We start from the raw sequence: 14,056 nt of genomic DNA on the forward strand, positions 1-14,056 counted from the left end.
CCTGGGAGGAGACCTGGCCATTATTTCATCTGTCACTTAATGAAGGGGGAAACAGCTCATAACTTGTTAAAGAAATTTGCCCCCAGCACAGAACTACTCGGCAGCGGACGGCCAGGACCAGGATCCGGCGCTGGAGTCGAGGGAGATGCTCGGACAACCTTCCCTTGTCGGGGATCCACGGGCCCTCACTCACTCGTGTGGGAGCTTCCTGTGGCTTCTCAGAGCTGGAGTCACAGAAAACAATGGCACATTCTGCGGGCTCCCTTTTTCTTTCCTGAGTGATAAATGGAGATCTGTGGGGCTCAGTACATCAGTAATCTGAGAAACAGCGGGTTCCAGAAAAAAGAAACAGTAAAAAGACGAGAGCACAAATCACAGAATAAGGTGCCCTTTTTTACCTTTCTTCCTTGATTATCTATACCCTTTTAGAGTTCGGGAAGATGACCAACCAGGAGAAACAGGGTTATTTAGAAGCAGCAGTCACCCGAGCAAGAAATCCCGGCGGGGAGCCCTCCCTGCTGGGAAGTCCCACGGCTCGCCTGACTGCCGGCGAGCTGGTGACTCCCGGTCACGCGGGCATCCTCTATGGGTCTCTGTGCCCCACCTGTAAAAATGCCCTTGCCAGTGATTTCCGAACGTGGCCGACGCTCAGTCATTCCAGGGACCGGCTAAAGGAGTTTCTAGGCTCCGCTACACCACTCCTGGTAGTTGCAGACTCGATTAATTCTGAGGCAGGGCTCAGGAACCTGTTTTCTTCAAAGCTCAGCCAGGTTTGGGGAGGCGTGGACTAGGGAATCTGCAACGCCCCACCGCACCCCTTCGTTTCGCTAGGAAAATTTCTGCATCACCCCTGCCCTGGCTGCTCTCTGGGGGACGGTCGGGGGAGTCACCCATGGGGGTTCGCAACGTGGGAGCAGCCCTGGCACAGACACAGGGGTCGCTCCTGCCTGGGCCCCGCTTTAATTATTCAAGCAAGATAATATGTCAAGTCAGACAGAATATTTAATCGGTTACTGTGATATCATAGAAATACCAAGAATCATAAAAGTAAAAAAAGCTGCTAAGTCGTTGCTAATGGTTCCGGGATTCTACCGAGTGGCTGCTGGTCTCCTGACGCGCTGCAGGCGGCGGTGGCGGCGGCGGCGGGGTCACTGGCCGCGGTCCTGGGGCCTCTTGCCCTTGCCCTTCTTCTTCTTGTCCTCCAGCCGCGGCTTCAGGGCACACACGCAGGCGGACACGCCGGCGATGGCCTTGGGCAGGTCGGTGCCCTTGCTCCACTTGTCCTGCTCGCGGTCGTACACCTGCACCGTCTTGGAGAAGGCCGTGTTCTCCCAGCTGTAGCCGCCCAGGATGTAGATGCGGCCCTCCCACACGGCCACCCCCGACTCGCTGTTGGCGTGCAGCAGCGGTGCCACGCGGGTCCACTGGTTGCACTGCGGGCTGTAGGCCTCCACGCCCAGCACGTCGAAGCGCTCCATGGACTCGAGGCTGTCGTCGCTGCCACCGATGGAGTAGATGCTGTCCCCCAGGCTGCACATGCTGTGCCAGCCGCGCGCCGTGGTCATGGGCCGCCGTTCTTCCCACACGTCTGTCCGGTGGTCGTAGCACAGCAGGTTCTTGCGGTAGGGGCCGATCTGGTAGTCGTGGCCCCCCGAGATGTACACGAAGTCTTTGTAGATGGTGCCCGCGTGGCCGTACGTGAACCTGTGGAGAGACAGATGGATGGACGGACCGACAGAGACAGAGGGGCAGCTCAGTGCTGCACGGGCTGGGCCTCTGTGAGCCGGGGACCCGGTCTTCTCCTCGGCAAAATGGGGACAAGCTGCCCTCTGAGGGGGTGGTGAGGGTGGGAGGGGGTGACAGACGGAGAAGGGCAGGTGACACACGGGCAGCTCTGCAGCCAGACCGGCCTGGGCCAGAATCCCAGCTCTGCCCTCTCTCTGCCCAGCTGAGAAGTGGTCATCACAAGACTGCATCTGTCTTGTTATGGCTAGAAACGCTACGCTACTGAGGTGCACGTGTGGCCCTGGCCCCATCACACACCAAGCAGGGCCTGCAACGAAGTGCAGCTCCAATTACACGACAGTCTGGAAAAGTCAGCCCTAAAGGGACAGAAAATGTCAGTGGCTGCCAGCGGTTCAGGGGAAGCAGGGAGGGGTGAAAAGATGGCGTGCGAGGGATTCTTCGGGCACTGGGACTATTCTGTACGACACTGTAATCACGGACACACATCATCATACACGTGTCAAAACCCGCAGAACGCACAACCCAGACAGGCAGCCTAATGTAAACTAGAGAGCTTAGTTAATGCTAATGTATCGACTCTGGTGCATTAGCTGGAAATAATGTACCAGTTACTGCAACGGGGGAAGCTGGGTGCGCTTGGGAACCTCTGTACTTTCTGCTCAATTTTCTCTACACCTGAAATCGCTCTAAAAAATGAGATCTATATAAAGACAAAAAAGAAAATACCAACAGCAAAAAAAGTGCACACAAAGGTGGAATAAAAAGGGAATGGCGTCACGACATTCAGGACGGTGATTCCTTAGCTGGAGGCGGGAAGCAAGTGGATGGGAGAAGAGCACACGGGGCAAATGGGTCCCAGGCAGGTGGGCTACCGTTCAACGTCTTCGGCTCTTGGGCTGGGCTGTGGGTTCGTGGAGGTCTCATTATACAAGTCAGTCAATGAGTGAAAAAAGGTATGAGTAAACAAATGGAACAAATGTGGGGCATGCATGCCCTAATGACGGCAACATCCTGGATTATGTTTATTCCAACTCTGGACATGGATGGTCCACTTAGAAAAAAATAACGATAGGGTTGTTGTCGCACTTAAGGTAGACAAACCACCCCGGCTGGCCTAGAGAAAGTGACAGTGGCAGATATTCTTATGTAATTAAGCCTCACTTCTCCATCTGTAAAGTGGGATGGTACACGAGACCTGAACCCGGGAGAACACAGGTCTTGGTTTGCCTAGGACAGGGTCAGGATTTATACGGTTGACCTCTCCGTTCACGGTCATTCGGGTTTGGGTAATCAATTACGTGGGTTATTACCCACCCCACTGGATCACTGTGGATATCAAGGGACTCATCACATCAAGCACACGGCCCAGGCTGGCACGTGGTGATCAACAGCTACTATCATGATCGTCCAATCATCTTATCCACAGGTGTCCAGGTGCTACTTCATCGGCTTCTTGGAACCTTTACCTGAAGGTGGTAGTTACTGTGGGGTTGGGGGTAGGGGCGGGAACTGGAGGAGCCGTGCAGCTTCTACTACAGGGAGCTGCTCAAATAAATGGCAGGCACCTCTGCTAAGCCTGTGACGTTAACAAATGCAGGGAATGGACACCCTGACAGGGTGGTACTGACATCACATCCCCTTTACAGATGAGGAAAATGAGAGAGTGTGGGGTGAAGACACTGGCTGGAGTCAGATGGAGGGTAGAGAACCCTCACCCTCTGTACTCCTCCTGCCCAAAGTCAGAGGGATTTTTAGTAAACCTCTCACTCTCTGAACTCAGCACTCATTTCCCCGAAACTCAGGAAATGAAGAGATTCAGAAACAGAGGGATGTTTGTCTCAGTGGCAGAGCTGACACTTGCACTCCGACGGCCCAGAACAGGCACCCTGACAACCATGCCCTCTGCTCCCCACGCTGTTATTTACAAGCCAGGAGATTCTTCCTGGAATGGGAAGGCCAAAATATCCAGAAAGGGAGGTGGGCTCAACTGTAACCCCAAAGCCTCCACGTCTGTAGGGTCTGCCACAAAACCCCAATCACCTTGGCAAGCCGGCCACATAGGACCAGGAGTCCGTCTTGGGACTGTAGGTCTCTACTGACGAGAGAGCTCCATTCTCATTCCGGCCGCCGACGGCCACCAGCATGTCTTCGATGGAGGCCAAGTAGAAATCCACGCGGCGCTGGTTCATGGAGGCCACCTGCGGAGGCGAGACACCTGTACCTTCCCTTCCCCAAACTCGGGTCAGCGTCAACATCCAGCACCGCATCCCCAAACACGCTCCATGGAAGTCACAGCCCCGGAAGGTGAGGTGGTGGCCACATGAGCCTGGGGAAGGGAGCCAAACTTGAAGAACGGGGGGCTCTGCAGGCGGGATTTCTCAGAGCCCACAGGACCCTCGAGACCTCGTGAATCCCCAAGAGGTGGATGGAGAATTCACTTCCCCACACCTGTCTGGCCACGTGGCCGACCCCGTGGACTGGAATTCCGCAGCACACACAGGTCAGAACTGCTGATGTAGGGCTTTCCTGAAATAAAAGTTCATCTTTCCCCTCACCCCCCCACAATCAGATATTTTAAAAATTAATGCTGATTGTCGTTCGTGTTGATGGGCAGAAAGTGGTGCTCCACAGAAAATTAGCAATGGAAGGCCCAAATTTCTTTTTTTTCTTTCTTTTTTAAATCATCCAAGCAGAACACACGAATGAACACGGTCCCGCAGGAGACCATGTCAGGCTGCCACCGCTATGAAGGTTTGGAGGACGGGCTTCAAAGCTGGAAGCCTCCGTCTAGTGCAAGTGCAAGACTTACACCTTGGTTTTAGAATTTTGAGAATAAAATCAAAAGGTCATCCAAGTGCCTTCTGAGCCTTGAGCTCAGAAAAGCACCGAGTTAAGTAAGAAGACTGAGGTCTGAGTATAAAGATTGAGACAGACTTTCACGGGTGGCCATCTGGTTCTTGGGAGGAAAGGAGCACGTGTGCCAATCAACGTGAGCTACAACCACCGACCCTGGAAGGTCAGCATCCCCCCACCCGTTTCCAGAGGGAGAAGCTGAAATTTGGAGCGGGCAAGGAACCGGTCTGAAACCCCTAGTTACGATTTAGCCAAGTTGGGGTGCGAACCTGGGTCTGACGTCAAGACACAGGCCTGTCCTGGAATCAGCTGCCACACCTGCCAAAGGGCCACGACTCCTACCAGGTGTGAGCCTTCGTGGCCTCCTGGGCCAGCTCCAAGCCTGTCCCAAAGAGGAGCTCGGTGGAGACTCCGAGACACGGGGAGGTTGTCAGAACTATGGGTCAATCTTCCAGACCGGTGTCATCCAATATGGTAGCCACTAGCCTCCTGTGGCCATTTACACTCAGATGTAAATTAGTGAAAATGAAATAAAACGGAAAACTCAGTTCTTCAGTCCCACGGGCCACATTCCAAGCGCTCAACTGCCACACGTGGCTGGTGGCTACCGTATCGGATGGTGCAGATGAAAAACGGTTCTGTCGGTGAAGGGAGTTCTACTGCACGGCGATGTTCTGGACACTGACCGTCCCTGTAGAAGGCGGCCGGTCAGCCCTCACCGCCCCCAGCCGGGGGTGGGGGGGGGGAAATGATGTGGCTTGCCACTTTATCGTCACACCTCGTTCAGAAGCAGGGTGGTGGTCAAGGCCCGAGAGAAGGGGGTGGGGGGCAGTCAAGGCTAAGGATAAGGAGATCAAAAGTCCTCAAGAGTAAAGAAATAATCTGGCTTTAATCTCACCTTGATCCACTGTTTACAGCGGGGGTCATACCTATAAAGAAGATTGGATGCCGCATCCCCTCCGTTGTCCCGCGAGAAGCTGCCGCCAGCGATGAAGATGAACCCCCCCAGCACGGCAACGCAGTGGTGGCTCCGCCGGGCCGGCAGGGGCGTCTCCTTGACCCACTGCTCGCTCTGGGCGTCCAGGTAGCAGGTGTCGTCGCTGAGCTCCAGACACCGCTCGGAGACCTCGCCGCCCACAAACAGCAGGCACGCCTGGGTGGTGCGGAGGGCCGTGCGCTTGGTCTGCATGACCGGCTGGGCCGCCAGGCTGTTGTGGTAGCGCACAGCCTCCTCGATGAAGCCCTCGCAGTTGGCCTCGCGGGGCAGCAGTGAGCACACGGCCGGCTTGACGCGGTGCAGCAGGTCGTTCTTGGGGATGAGCGGGAAGTGGATGTTCTCCAGCACCTGGTAGGCGTGGGCCTCGCGCTCGGGCTGCTGCGTCAGCCACTGCAGGGCGGCCTGCAGCAGGTCGTGCTCGCACTCCCGCTGCACCTTGCTGCTGCCCAGGTAGGCGCACAGCTTCTGCAGGGAGACGTTCTGCAGGAAGTCGGGCGTGAAGGACAGCGTGCCGAAGCGGCCGAGGATGAAGCCGTCGATGAAGGCGTCCAGCCGCCTGAGGCTGTAGATGGAGGCCAGCTCCTGCAGGTACAGGTAGTTTTCCTCGCTCACCTCCTGCTCCAGGTACTCGCAGCAGAAGTCCACCGCCGTCCAGATCTGCAGCAGGTGGGCCGTCTCTAGGACGTAGTCGATGTTGCCACCGTCCAGCACCAGCTCCCCGCCGTACAGGAAGTCCACCACGGCCTTGAGCCCGATGTAGGAGGCGCCGATCAGCTCCACCTCCTTCTGGAAGGCCTCGCGCATGCCGAGGGTGAACATGGAGTTGAAGTAGTCGCTGCACACGGCCAGCAGGTTGCGGTGGGCTGGCACGCGCTGCTCGTCGGCCACCAGGACCACGTCGCAGAAGAGGCCGCACAGGCGCTGCTCGTTCAGCCGCTGCAGCACTGTGCTTGAGTGCTCGGCCCAGCGGTACACCTGCGGTGGCGGTGGAGAGCGCGTGTCAGGAGGGGAGGGGGCCGCCGACCCGCCCCCACACCGCAGGGGCCCAGCTAGCGCTATGCGACCAGCACTGACATACAGTGGAATGAGAGAGAACAGGAAACAAGGTGTCAGAGCACGTCGCAGAAAATCAGGGTGTTTCCCTGTACATGTGCATGTGTATTTGTACATTTCCTTTCTTCCCTTCTTTACAAATAAAAATTTTAACTCAATCTTTCATTTTCCCTTTGTTTCGTTTTCCCTCTCTCCTCCTTCTTTGTAAACAGAATTCCCCAAAGTTTCCTTCCTTCCCTCCTTCTCTGTCTCTCTCTCCTTCTTAGTGTGTGTGGGTCATGGCACATAGGTTCGAAAACGCTGTCCTATCGGGAGGGTGAAGTTGCCTGGGGTGTAGCCTCTCAAGTCGGACAGAAGCTGGTGGAACCCCAGCTCCACTGCTCTGCAGCTGTGTGATCTGGGTGGGTCACGAGCAGCCTCTGAACCTCGGCTCCTGGTCTCACCCAGGTTTGGTGCGGGGCAGGGGTCATGAGACAGAACATGGCACAGAGCTGGCCCGAGGAGAGCGGGAGCAAAGTCAGCTGCCGTGACCGTCAGTTCCCACGGGATCGCGGTGCCGACAGTTATGCTACAGAGACCAGTCCGGGGAGGTAGAGGGTCCCAGAGACTCTGCAATATATCCAGACTAACGTGCTCTGGGGAATCTTACTTTCAGAAACACGGCTTCAACAGTCATTGCCAGAAAACGTATGTAAATTGCAGGAACGCTGTCTCTTCCCGGGAGCTGCACGTGCCGCAGGCCGCACTGTGCACTCGCCTGCACTCTCTCACTTGAGCGTCACAGGAACCCTCCAACGGAACGTCAGTTATAACCCCCTTATTCCAGATGAGGAAAAGGGAGGTTCAGGGAGACTAAGAAACGTGCCCGAAGTCCCACAGGGACTGAAGGGCAGGGCTGGCATTTGAACCTAGGTCTGATGCCAGAGCCCAAACCTTTAATCACCATGCTACACTGGAATTAACGAATCAGTTAATATGAATAGTTAATAGGGATTAATTCAATAAATTCAGGTTGGTGGACATGGCTTGACTGTTATCTGCCTACCCTGGGCTTTTGAGGATACAAAGAAAAATCAGACCCAGACAACGGTTTCTAAACCCTGGAAGAACTAATTAGGATATTTCACACTGCTTTATTTATTCCCTATAAAAACAACAAGAAAATTCAACATATGGCAAAACAGACCATTCAGAAATATCAACCAGGTAGCAGGGCGATTCAGGGACGATTGGGGAAAGGGGCGGGATGGGCGTTAAGCCCGAGGGGAAGCGGTGGTGGAAAGGAAGACACGTGGGTGAGGGCTCAGCAGGTGTGAGCAGCTGCGTGACCGGTGCACAGGTCCTTCTGGGTTACTTCTCAACATGTGTCCTACGGCAGGGGCGTGGTTTTTTCTTCCCTTCCAAATCTGCTCCTTACCGCCTCCGATGCACTAGTAATTGGGGTACTTTATTTCCCGTGGTTCTTCCCCATCCGGCCAATTCCCACATCAATCGCTCTGTCTCTGCAACAGTCTCGGGCAACGTCCTCACATTCTGAGGGTACCAAACAGACGCTCCCTAAAGCTTCCTTCCCTTCCAAGTTTACAGAGCCAGGCTCTCCTACCTTACATTACAGGATGGTTTCTTGTAGGTCCATACACAGATATCTCCATCTATTCTGGTTATTCAGAGAGAGAGCCAGGCTGGCCTGGTCTGGGCTTCAACACATATTGGCTTGGGGCCCCTCTTGGGTGCGGACTGAAGGAAGGAAATGAAAAAGGCACTACAGCGGAAAGCTACCGAGTAATAGTGAAGGCTAGTGTCCTAGAGAAGCAAGTGAGGGGCATCAGGTGGGCTGTCAGCCCACCCCGGGCTCCTGGTTGTTTCCAAGCTGGTGAGGGTGCTGGAATTACCCCGCTTAAACAGGGGCACACGCCCCCAGGCTACGGAGTGAAAAGGGAAACAGCCCTGGGGAGGGGCAGGGACCGGGGAGAGCCCCAGACGGCAGCTGCCAGGGGAGGCACCTGCTGCGGTGAGCCAGGGCAGGGGAGACGGCGGCCACTGTTTCTACCGCTGGGTCTCCAGGCTAAGTAGGCACGTTTAATTCTTTACCTGGGTCTTGACTACAGCCCGTTTCTGGTTATTTAGTACAGCAGCAGAGACCAGAACTAAAAACAGACCAACGTGACTTCCCAACATTAAACTGGCATCAGTAACTGAGTTGCAACATTTCATATAATTTAGAAACTCCGATCTGCAACATTCTCCAGTGGTATTAACCCTGTTCATTCCTTTGTTTCTTACTTTAGCACCTTAATCAGGTGAAGAAACTCAGCATCTAACACTGGGCAGAAAGCAGCAGGTATGGGGTATCTTATATTAAAAAAGAACTCGGGGAACTCCCTGGCGGTCCAGTGGTTAGGACTCCGTGATTCTGCTACACGGGGCACGGGTTCGATCCCCGGTCGGGGAGCTAAGATCCTGCAAGCTGCGCGTCATGGCCAAATATATAAATTAAATAAATAAATAAATAAATAAATAAATAATTAAAAAGTAAAAAAGAATTCGGCATCAAAATGGATCAACACGTTTTAGAGCAGATAAATGAACAGCGGCAGCTACGCAATGGAAGACTCCACTGCTCTGAGAAGGGCACGATCTACCACCACATGCAGCAATCAGGGTGAACCTCAAAAGCAGGGTGACGAGAGTAAGGAGCCGGGCACCCAGGGGACCCACCCCTGACCCCATTTATATAAGTTCAAGGGCAGGCAAAACTGCAGGGCTGGAAGCTGGGCGAGTGGCCGTCTTGATTGTAGGGGCTGGAGGGGTTTGGTAATGTTCTTTAACTGGGTGTGTTGAATGTCTAGAAAATCAAGGGTACATTATGATTTGGGCACTTTTTAAATATAAAGAGTTAGGAACATAAATACAACGAACCAAGGGATAGAGAAGCCTACTCCTAAAAGCTTCAATTCAGAGACAGACAAGCTCAGAATCTGGCTTGAAGGGACAAAGATTTCTAGCGCTGTAGAACTTAGAAAGCTACGCTGTCTCCGCAGCCAAGCTCCCAGACAAAGCCCCTTTGAGTCAGCAGCAAGACCCTTCTGGGGTTTCGCAGCAGATAAAGCCGGGCTTTGGCAAGAGCCTTCTCAGTCAACTCAAATGGAAATAGGAGAGCATTTCTCAGGAGGACCAACCTCCCCTGAAAATTACACCCCGTTTTTCTTCTTTACACATCTGTCGAACCTCGCTCCCCCTTCTTCTCCTCTTATCTATAGGCTGCTCCCAACTCCCTTTATCTAAAACGGTATTTCTTCATCTTTTTTCCAGTCTGCTTTTAAGATATTTTTTTCCTAATAGCTCGCCATGTCATTTTAACACATAATATATATTCTATATATCTGTGCGTGTATTATATGTATAGCTTTCTACTTTAAAATAGTAAAATTCTTTCTAGACCCCCAAGAACCCATTTCATCTCCTTGTGAACAATATCAGCCCCATGGAGAAGGCACGATCTAAGGTAAACATGACATTTAATCTTCAAAAAAGGACACTTTTAAAGAATTCCCTGGCGGTCCAGCGGTTAGCACTCCGCGCTTTCACTGCCGAGGGCCAGGGTTCAATGCCTGGTCGGGGAACTAAGATCCCACAAGCTGCGGTGTGGCCGAAAAAATAAATAAAAAATAAAAACTAAAGAAAGAAAAGGGTGTTATTAATATTCATAAAGAGACAGGTGTAAATTGGGACTGTCTCGCCAACTGGTCCCCCAAACCTTATCTACAGCAGCTGTAGGGAAAGGGGCCGCTCCAAGTCACCTGAGGGTTTGCTAAAGGTACAGATTTGCAGGTCCTGCTCTGAGATTTTAATTTAGCAGGTCTGCGGTGGGGCTGGGCATATGCACTTCTCATGAGACACCTGCCCCCTCCCCGTCTCCCAGGGTGAGTCTGATGTAGTCAGTGCGCCACAGGTAGGTAGCCCCGCCGTGGGGAACCCACCCTCACTGGCTCCTAGGGTCTCAGAAAGTCACGACCGGGGAAGACTCTGGGCCCTTAACATCCAGGTATACAAAGTGTTGTCCCCACTACAAGGTTGGGGGCTGGCTTCTCCATGGACACAGTCTTGGAGTTTTTGAGCCCCAAGTGGAAACAGAAATCCCATGGCATCCACCGTGTCCTGTAGATGCCAGGTGTGGGATAAACGAGTCAAGTTGTGTTTCTAACATCCCTCGCACCCCCCAACCCCTGCTCTGATTTTATGATTTTTCCACTCCTTGACTGTGCCACCTCTAGTCATTGTTAAGGAGATTAACACCAACACCAAGAACAGAAAATCAGTCTGTGCAATAAGAATGAGCTCATTAGAAAAATCTCACGCTTCTTTGGCAATTTGCACAGGTGGTGAGCGACCCATTCACAGACCTTTGAGGATTCGCTGATCTTGTACGGCCGAGACACTCGCGTCTGCCGGCTTCCCTCCATCATAAACAAGATCGCAGCCCTACGACAAGAACAGGACTTCTGAGCGTGTAGTAATAACTCGAGGTCATTCATGAATCGCAGGCTCTGCTGGCAGGTATCAGTGACAGCAAGAGCAAAACAGTCACGTGGAGGGAAGAGGGAGAAAAAACTGTACTACAAAGAACTCCCTTACTCTGAGCTGAAAAAATCAGAGGGTTAGAATCAGATAGAACATTTAATAAGTGTCCCTTTTTCACCTAAAATCCGACAACATCATGTCTTTTAGCCCACCTCCTACAAGTACCTACCTTTGGATGCTTGAGCTGAATTAGGCCTTTTCGAGAGATCAAGATTATAATGACAACAGTTTCCATTTCAGAACCCAGACTATGACCCTGGAACCAAGTTGACATGTGCTATCTCATTAAACTCCCACAACTATTTGGCCGGGCTGATGTCACTTAACCCATTTTATCGATGAGGATATTGAGCTCAAGGTCACAAAGCTAGTGAATGGCTGGGAATCAAACCTGAGTCTGTCCAGCTTCAAAACTGGACAGACATGGGCCCTTCCCTGGGATGCCTGGTTGAATGTGGCCTAATCGTTAAGAAGCTCATACTTCTAAAATTTCATGAAGTTAAGGATATGATGCAGTGACGACTACGAAGTGTAAACTACGTTCTAGACACAGGCACTGTCTTAAGTGTTTTCTGTGTCTCACTGATTTAATCCCCACAACAAGCCCACCAGGCCAGCACTATTATTATCCTCAGTTTATAAAGGAAGAAGCTGATGGCAGTGAGGGGAAGTAACTTGCCCAGCGTCACACACAGGAAGAAGCAGACCTAAGGAGGCTTTCCTGCTCTCAATCCCTGGGCTATTTCACTTGACCGTTAAAAAAATGCCCACAGGCAGGAAACCTCTGCAGGGGGGAGCCCATGCCCCAGCTGGAACATGCAGGATAAACTTGAACAAGCAAGTTAACCTCTGTAGACTTCATGGTTGAATCCATGGACCGGGCTGGTGTATCAGGGGATGTTAAGGTTTCTTCCAGCTTTGAAAAGTCAAGCAACCCACTAACAGCACAGAGCCGGGCTTTGGGGGACCTCGGAGGATGGGGGGCACACAGAGGAAGGATTAAGCTAGGAATATGGGCACAAGTCACATACTGGGACTGAGGGTTTAAGGAAGAATTCTTCCCCCTGCTAGCAGAGTTGAAAAGAGTCTATTTGTTACCTACTGAACACACAGCCTTTGCTAATAAAGAACAATGTGACAAGGAGTCAGCTCTGTGTCAAGATAATCAGGGACACACAGAGGGGGCTCCAGCGCTCCCACGTTGGGTGGGGGGACGAATCCAGGCACCGTCCATCCTGCCAGCTCCCTGGGGAGAAGGAAGGGACAACTAGATTTCTCTCGACAAACCAGCAACTTTGTGACAAAGACCAGCTGTCCCCACCCCTGTCCTTTCTGTCTGCTCCTAGGATGCTGGGGGGCTCAGAGAGGGAAGAAGACACCAGCATCCATCCTAACGCTCACCCCTGACTTCCTTGTTTCACCTTCACCCTCTGAGACAGGTGCCACCATCGTTTCTGACACCGAGGCTCAGGTGGCCGTGCGGCCCCGCCCAAGGTCACACAGCAGACAGTCTGCACCACCGCAGGCAGCCAGCCAGGGCTCAGGTCTGCCTTCAGTGCTAAGAGCTTTCTTTTCTAGGCCAAGATTTCTAGAGAGAGTATCCCCTTGTGGAGGCTCCCTTTTGTCTGCGGGCAAGTGGTTTGGGGCTCATTGCTACAGGAGTGTGGGTATCAGCTGCCTCCTGTGCTTTCTGCAAGCAGGTGAGGGGTCAAGGCCACACGCAGGGACGGTGGCGATCCCCAGTGAGGCGTAAAAGGTCTTTTAGTAAACACGGGAACCGAGGCCGCGTCCGGACGGGAGGGTCCCTGGGAGCCTCCTCTCCCGGCTCCTTCCCCGGGTTTCGACCCTAAACGTGCCCGACCGCAGCGCTCGGGGAAACAGCGTCGTGGAGGTGGACGCGGACGCCCGCCGGCACCCACCCGTCCCGGGTCTCGCCGGCAGGGTCTCCGGGAACGCCGCCGTCGCTCGCTCGGACCCAGCACCCCCTGGCGGAACCGCCGGCACAACGGCCGCCCGGGCGGGCTCGAGCCGGCTGAGAGGAGGCGGAGCTGGATTGCGCCCGGGGCTGGCGCCCGCGGCGGGACGCGAGGACAGTCACTCACCTGGGCCGCGCGGGCCGGCCGCACAGGCCGCACCTGTCTCACCTGCGGGGTCGGCGGCCCCCTCTCCACCCCCCACACCGGCCCCGCGGCGGCCCCTCCGCTCGCCCCCGGCCCCGCGATCCTCCCCCCGCCCCCCGAGCACAAAGAGATCCCGGGGGCGGAACCGGGTCGCAGCTCGCGGGGTCGGGGACCCTCCCGAGGCAGGCCCGCCCCCCGCCCCGGCCCCCGGACGGCGCGCGGCTCTCGGCCCGGGCAGGAAGGGGGCGCGCGCGGAGGCCCACCTGGGAGGGCGCGCTACGGGCGCGACGCGGGGATCCCGAGCGGCGGGGCCGGGCGGGCGGGGCGGCGGGGCCCGGGCGTCGGAGCCCGTGGGCCGGCCTGGTGCGCGGCCATGGCTCCGCCAGGAAGTGCGAGGCCGAGGGCGGAGGCGCGCGCGGCCAATGGCGGCGGCCGGGAGGGGGTGGGCTCTGGCGGCGCGGGGGCGGGGCCTGTCCCAGGCGGGCGGGGCCTGCGCGGGGGGCGCGGGGAGCGCGGTGTCCTCGCCCCTCTGTCCCCCTGGCCGCCGGACTCGCTTGCGGCCCAGGCGGGCCACTCACAGTCACGCACCGCGAAATGCCTACTGGGTGTCGCCCGCCGTCTTAGGCGCGGGGACACGGCGTGGAGGGACAGGCATGGTCCTGGGCCTGGGGGGGACCGGAGTGCTGGGAGGGGCCATCGCGGTGGC

At 54.9% G+C, this 14,056-nt stretch overlaps 1 protein-coding gene across 4 annotated transcripts; it reads right to left on the bottom strand.

The window, feature by feature from the left end:
* Positions 1–984: 984 nt before the first annotated feature.
* Positions 985–13,748, bottom strand: KLHL36 (kelch like family member 36). 4 transcript variants are annotated; one of them, XM_082368534.1, is made up of 6 exons: positions 13,614–13,728; positions 12,333–12,476; positions 11,053–11,131; positions 5,498–6,571; positions 3,787–3,944; positions 985–1,704 (listed from the first exon to the last, which is right to left on the bottom strand). In XM_082368534.1, the coding sequence occupies exons 3-6, from the start codon at positions 11,113–11,115 to the stop codon at positions 1,149–1,151; spliced, it is 1,851 nt and encodes a 616-aa protein (XP_082224660.1). In that variant the 5' UTR covers positions 11,116–11,131; positions 12,333–12,476; positions 13,614–13,728; the 3' UTR covers positions 985–1,148. The 4 variants fall into 4 exon arrangements, with proteins under 4 accessions (XP_082224660.1, XP_082224659.1, XP_082224662.1 ...); XM_082368533.1 differs by lacking the exon at positions 12,333–12,476 and having other exon boundaries at positions 13,614–13,748; XM_082368536.1 differs by lacking the exons at positions 12,333–12,476; positions 13,614–13,728 and adding an exon at positions 8,067–8,182 and having other exon boundaries at positions 11,053–11,122.
* Positions 13,749–14,056: the final 308 nt, after the last annotated feature.

Source organism: Balaenoptera borealis, assembly GCF_965194805.1.
Source record: "Balaenoptera borealis genome assembly, chromosome: 19".
Lineage (NCBI taxonomy): Eukaryota > Metazoa > Chordata > Mammalia > Artiodactyla > Balaenopteridae > Balaenoptera > Balaenoptera borealis.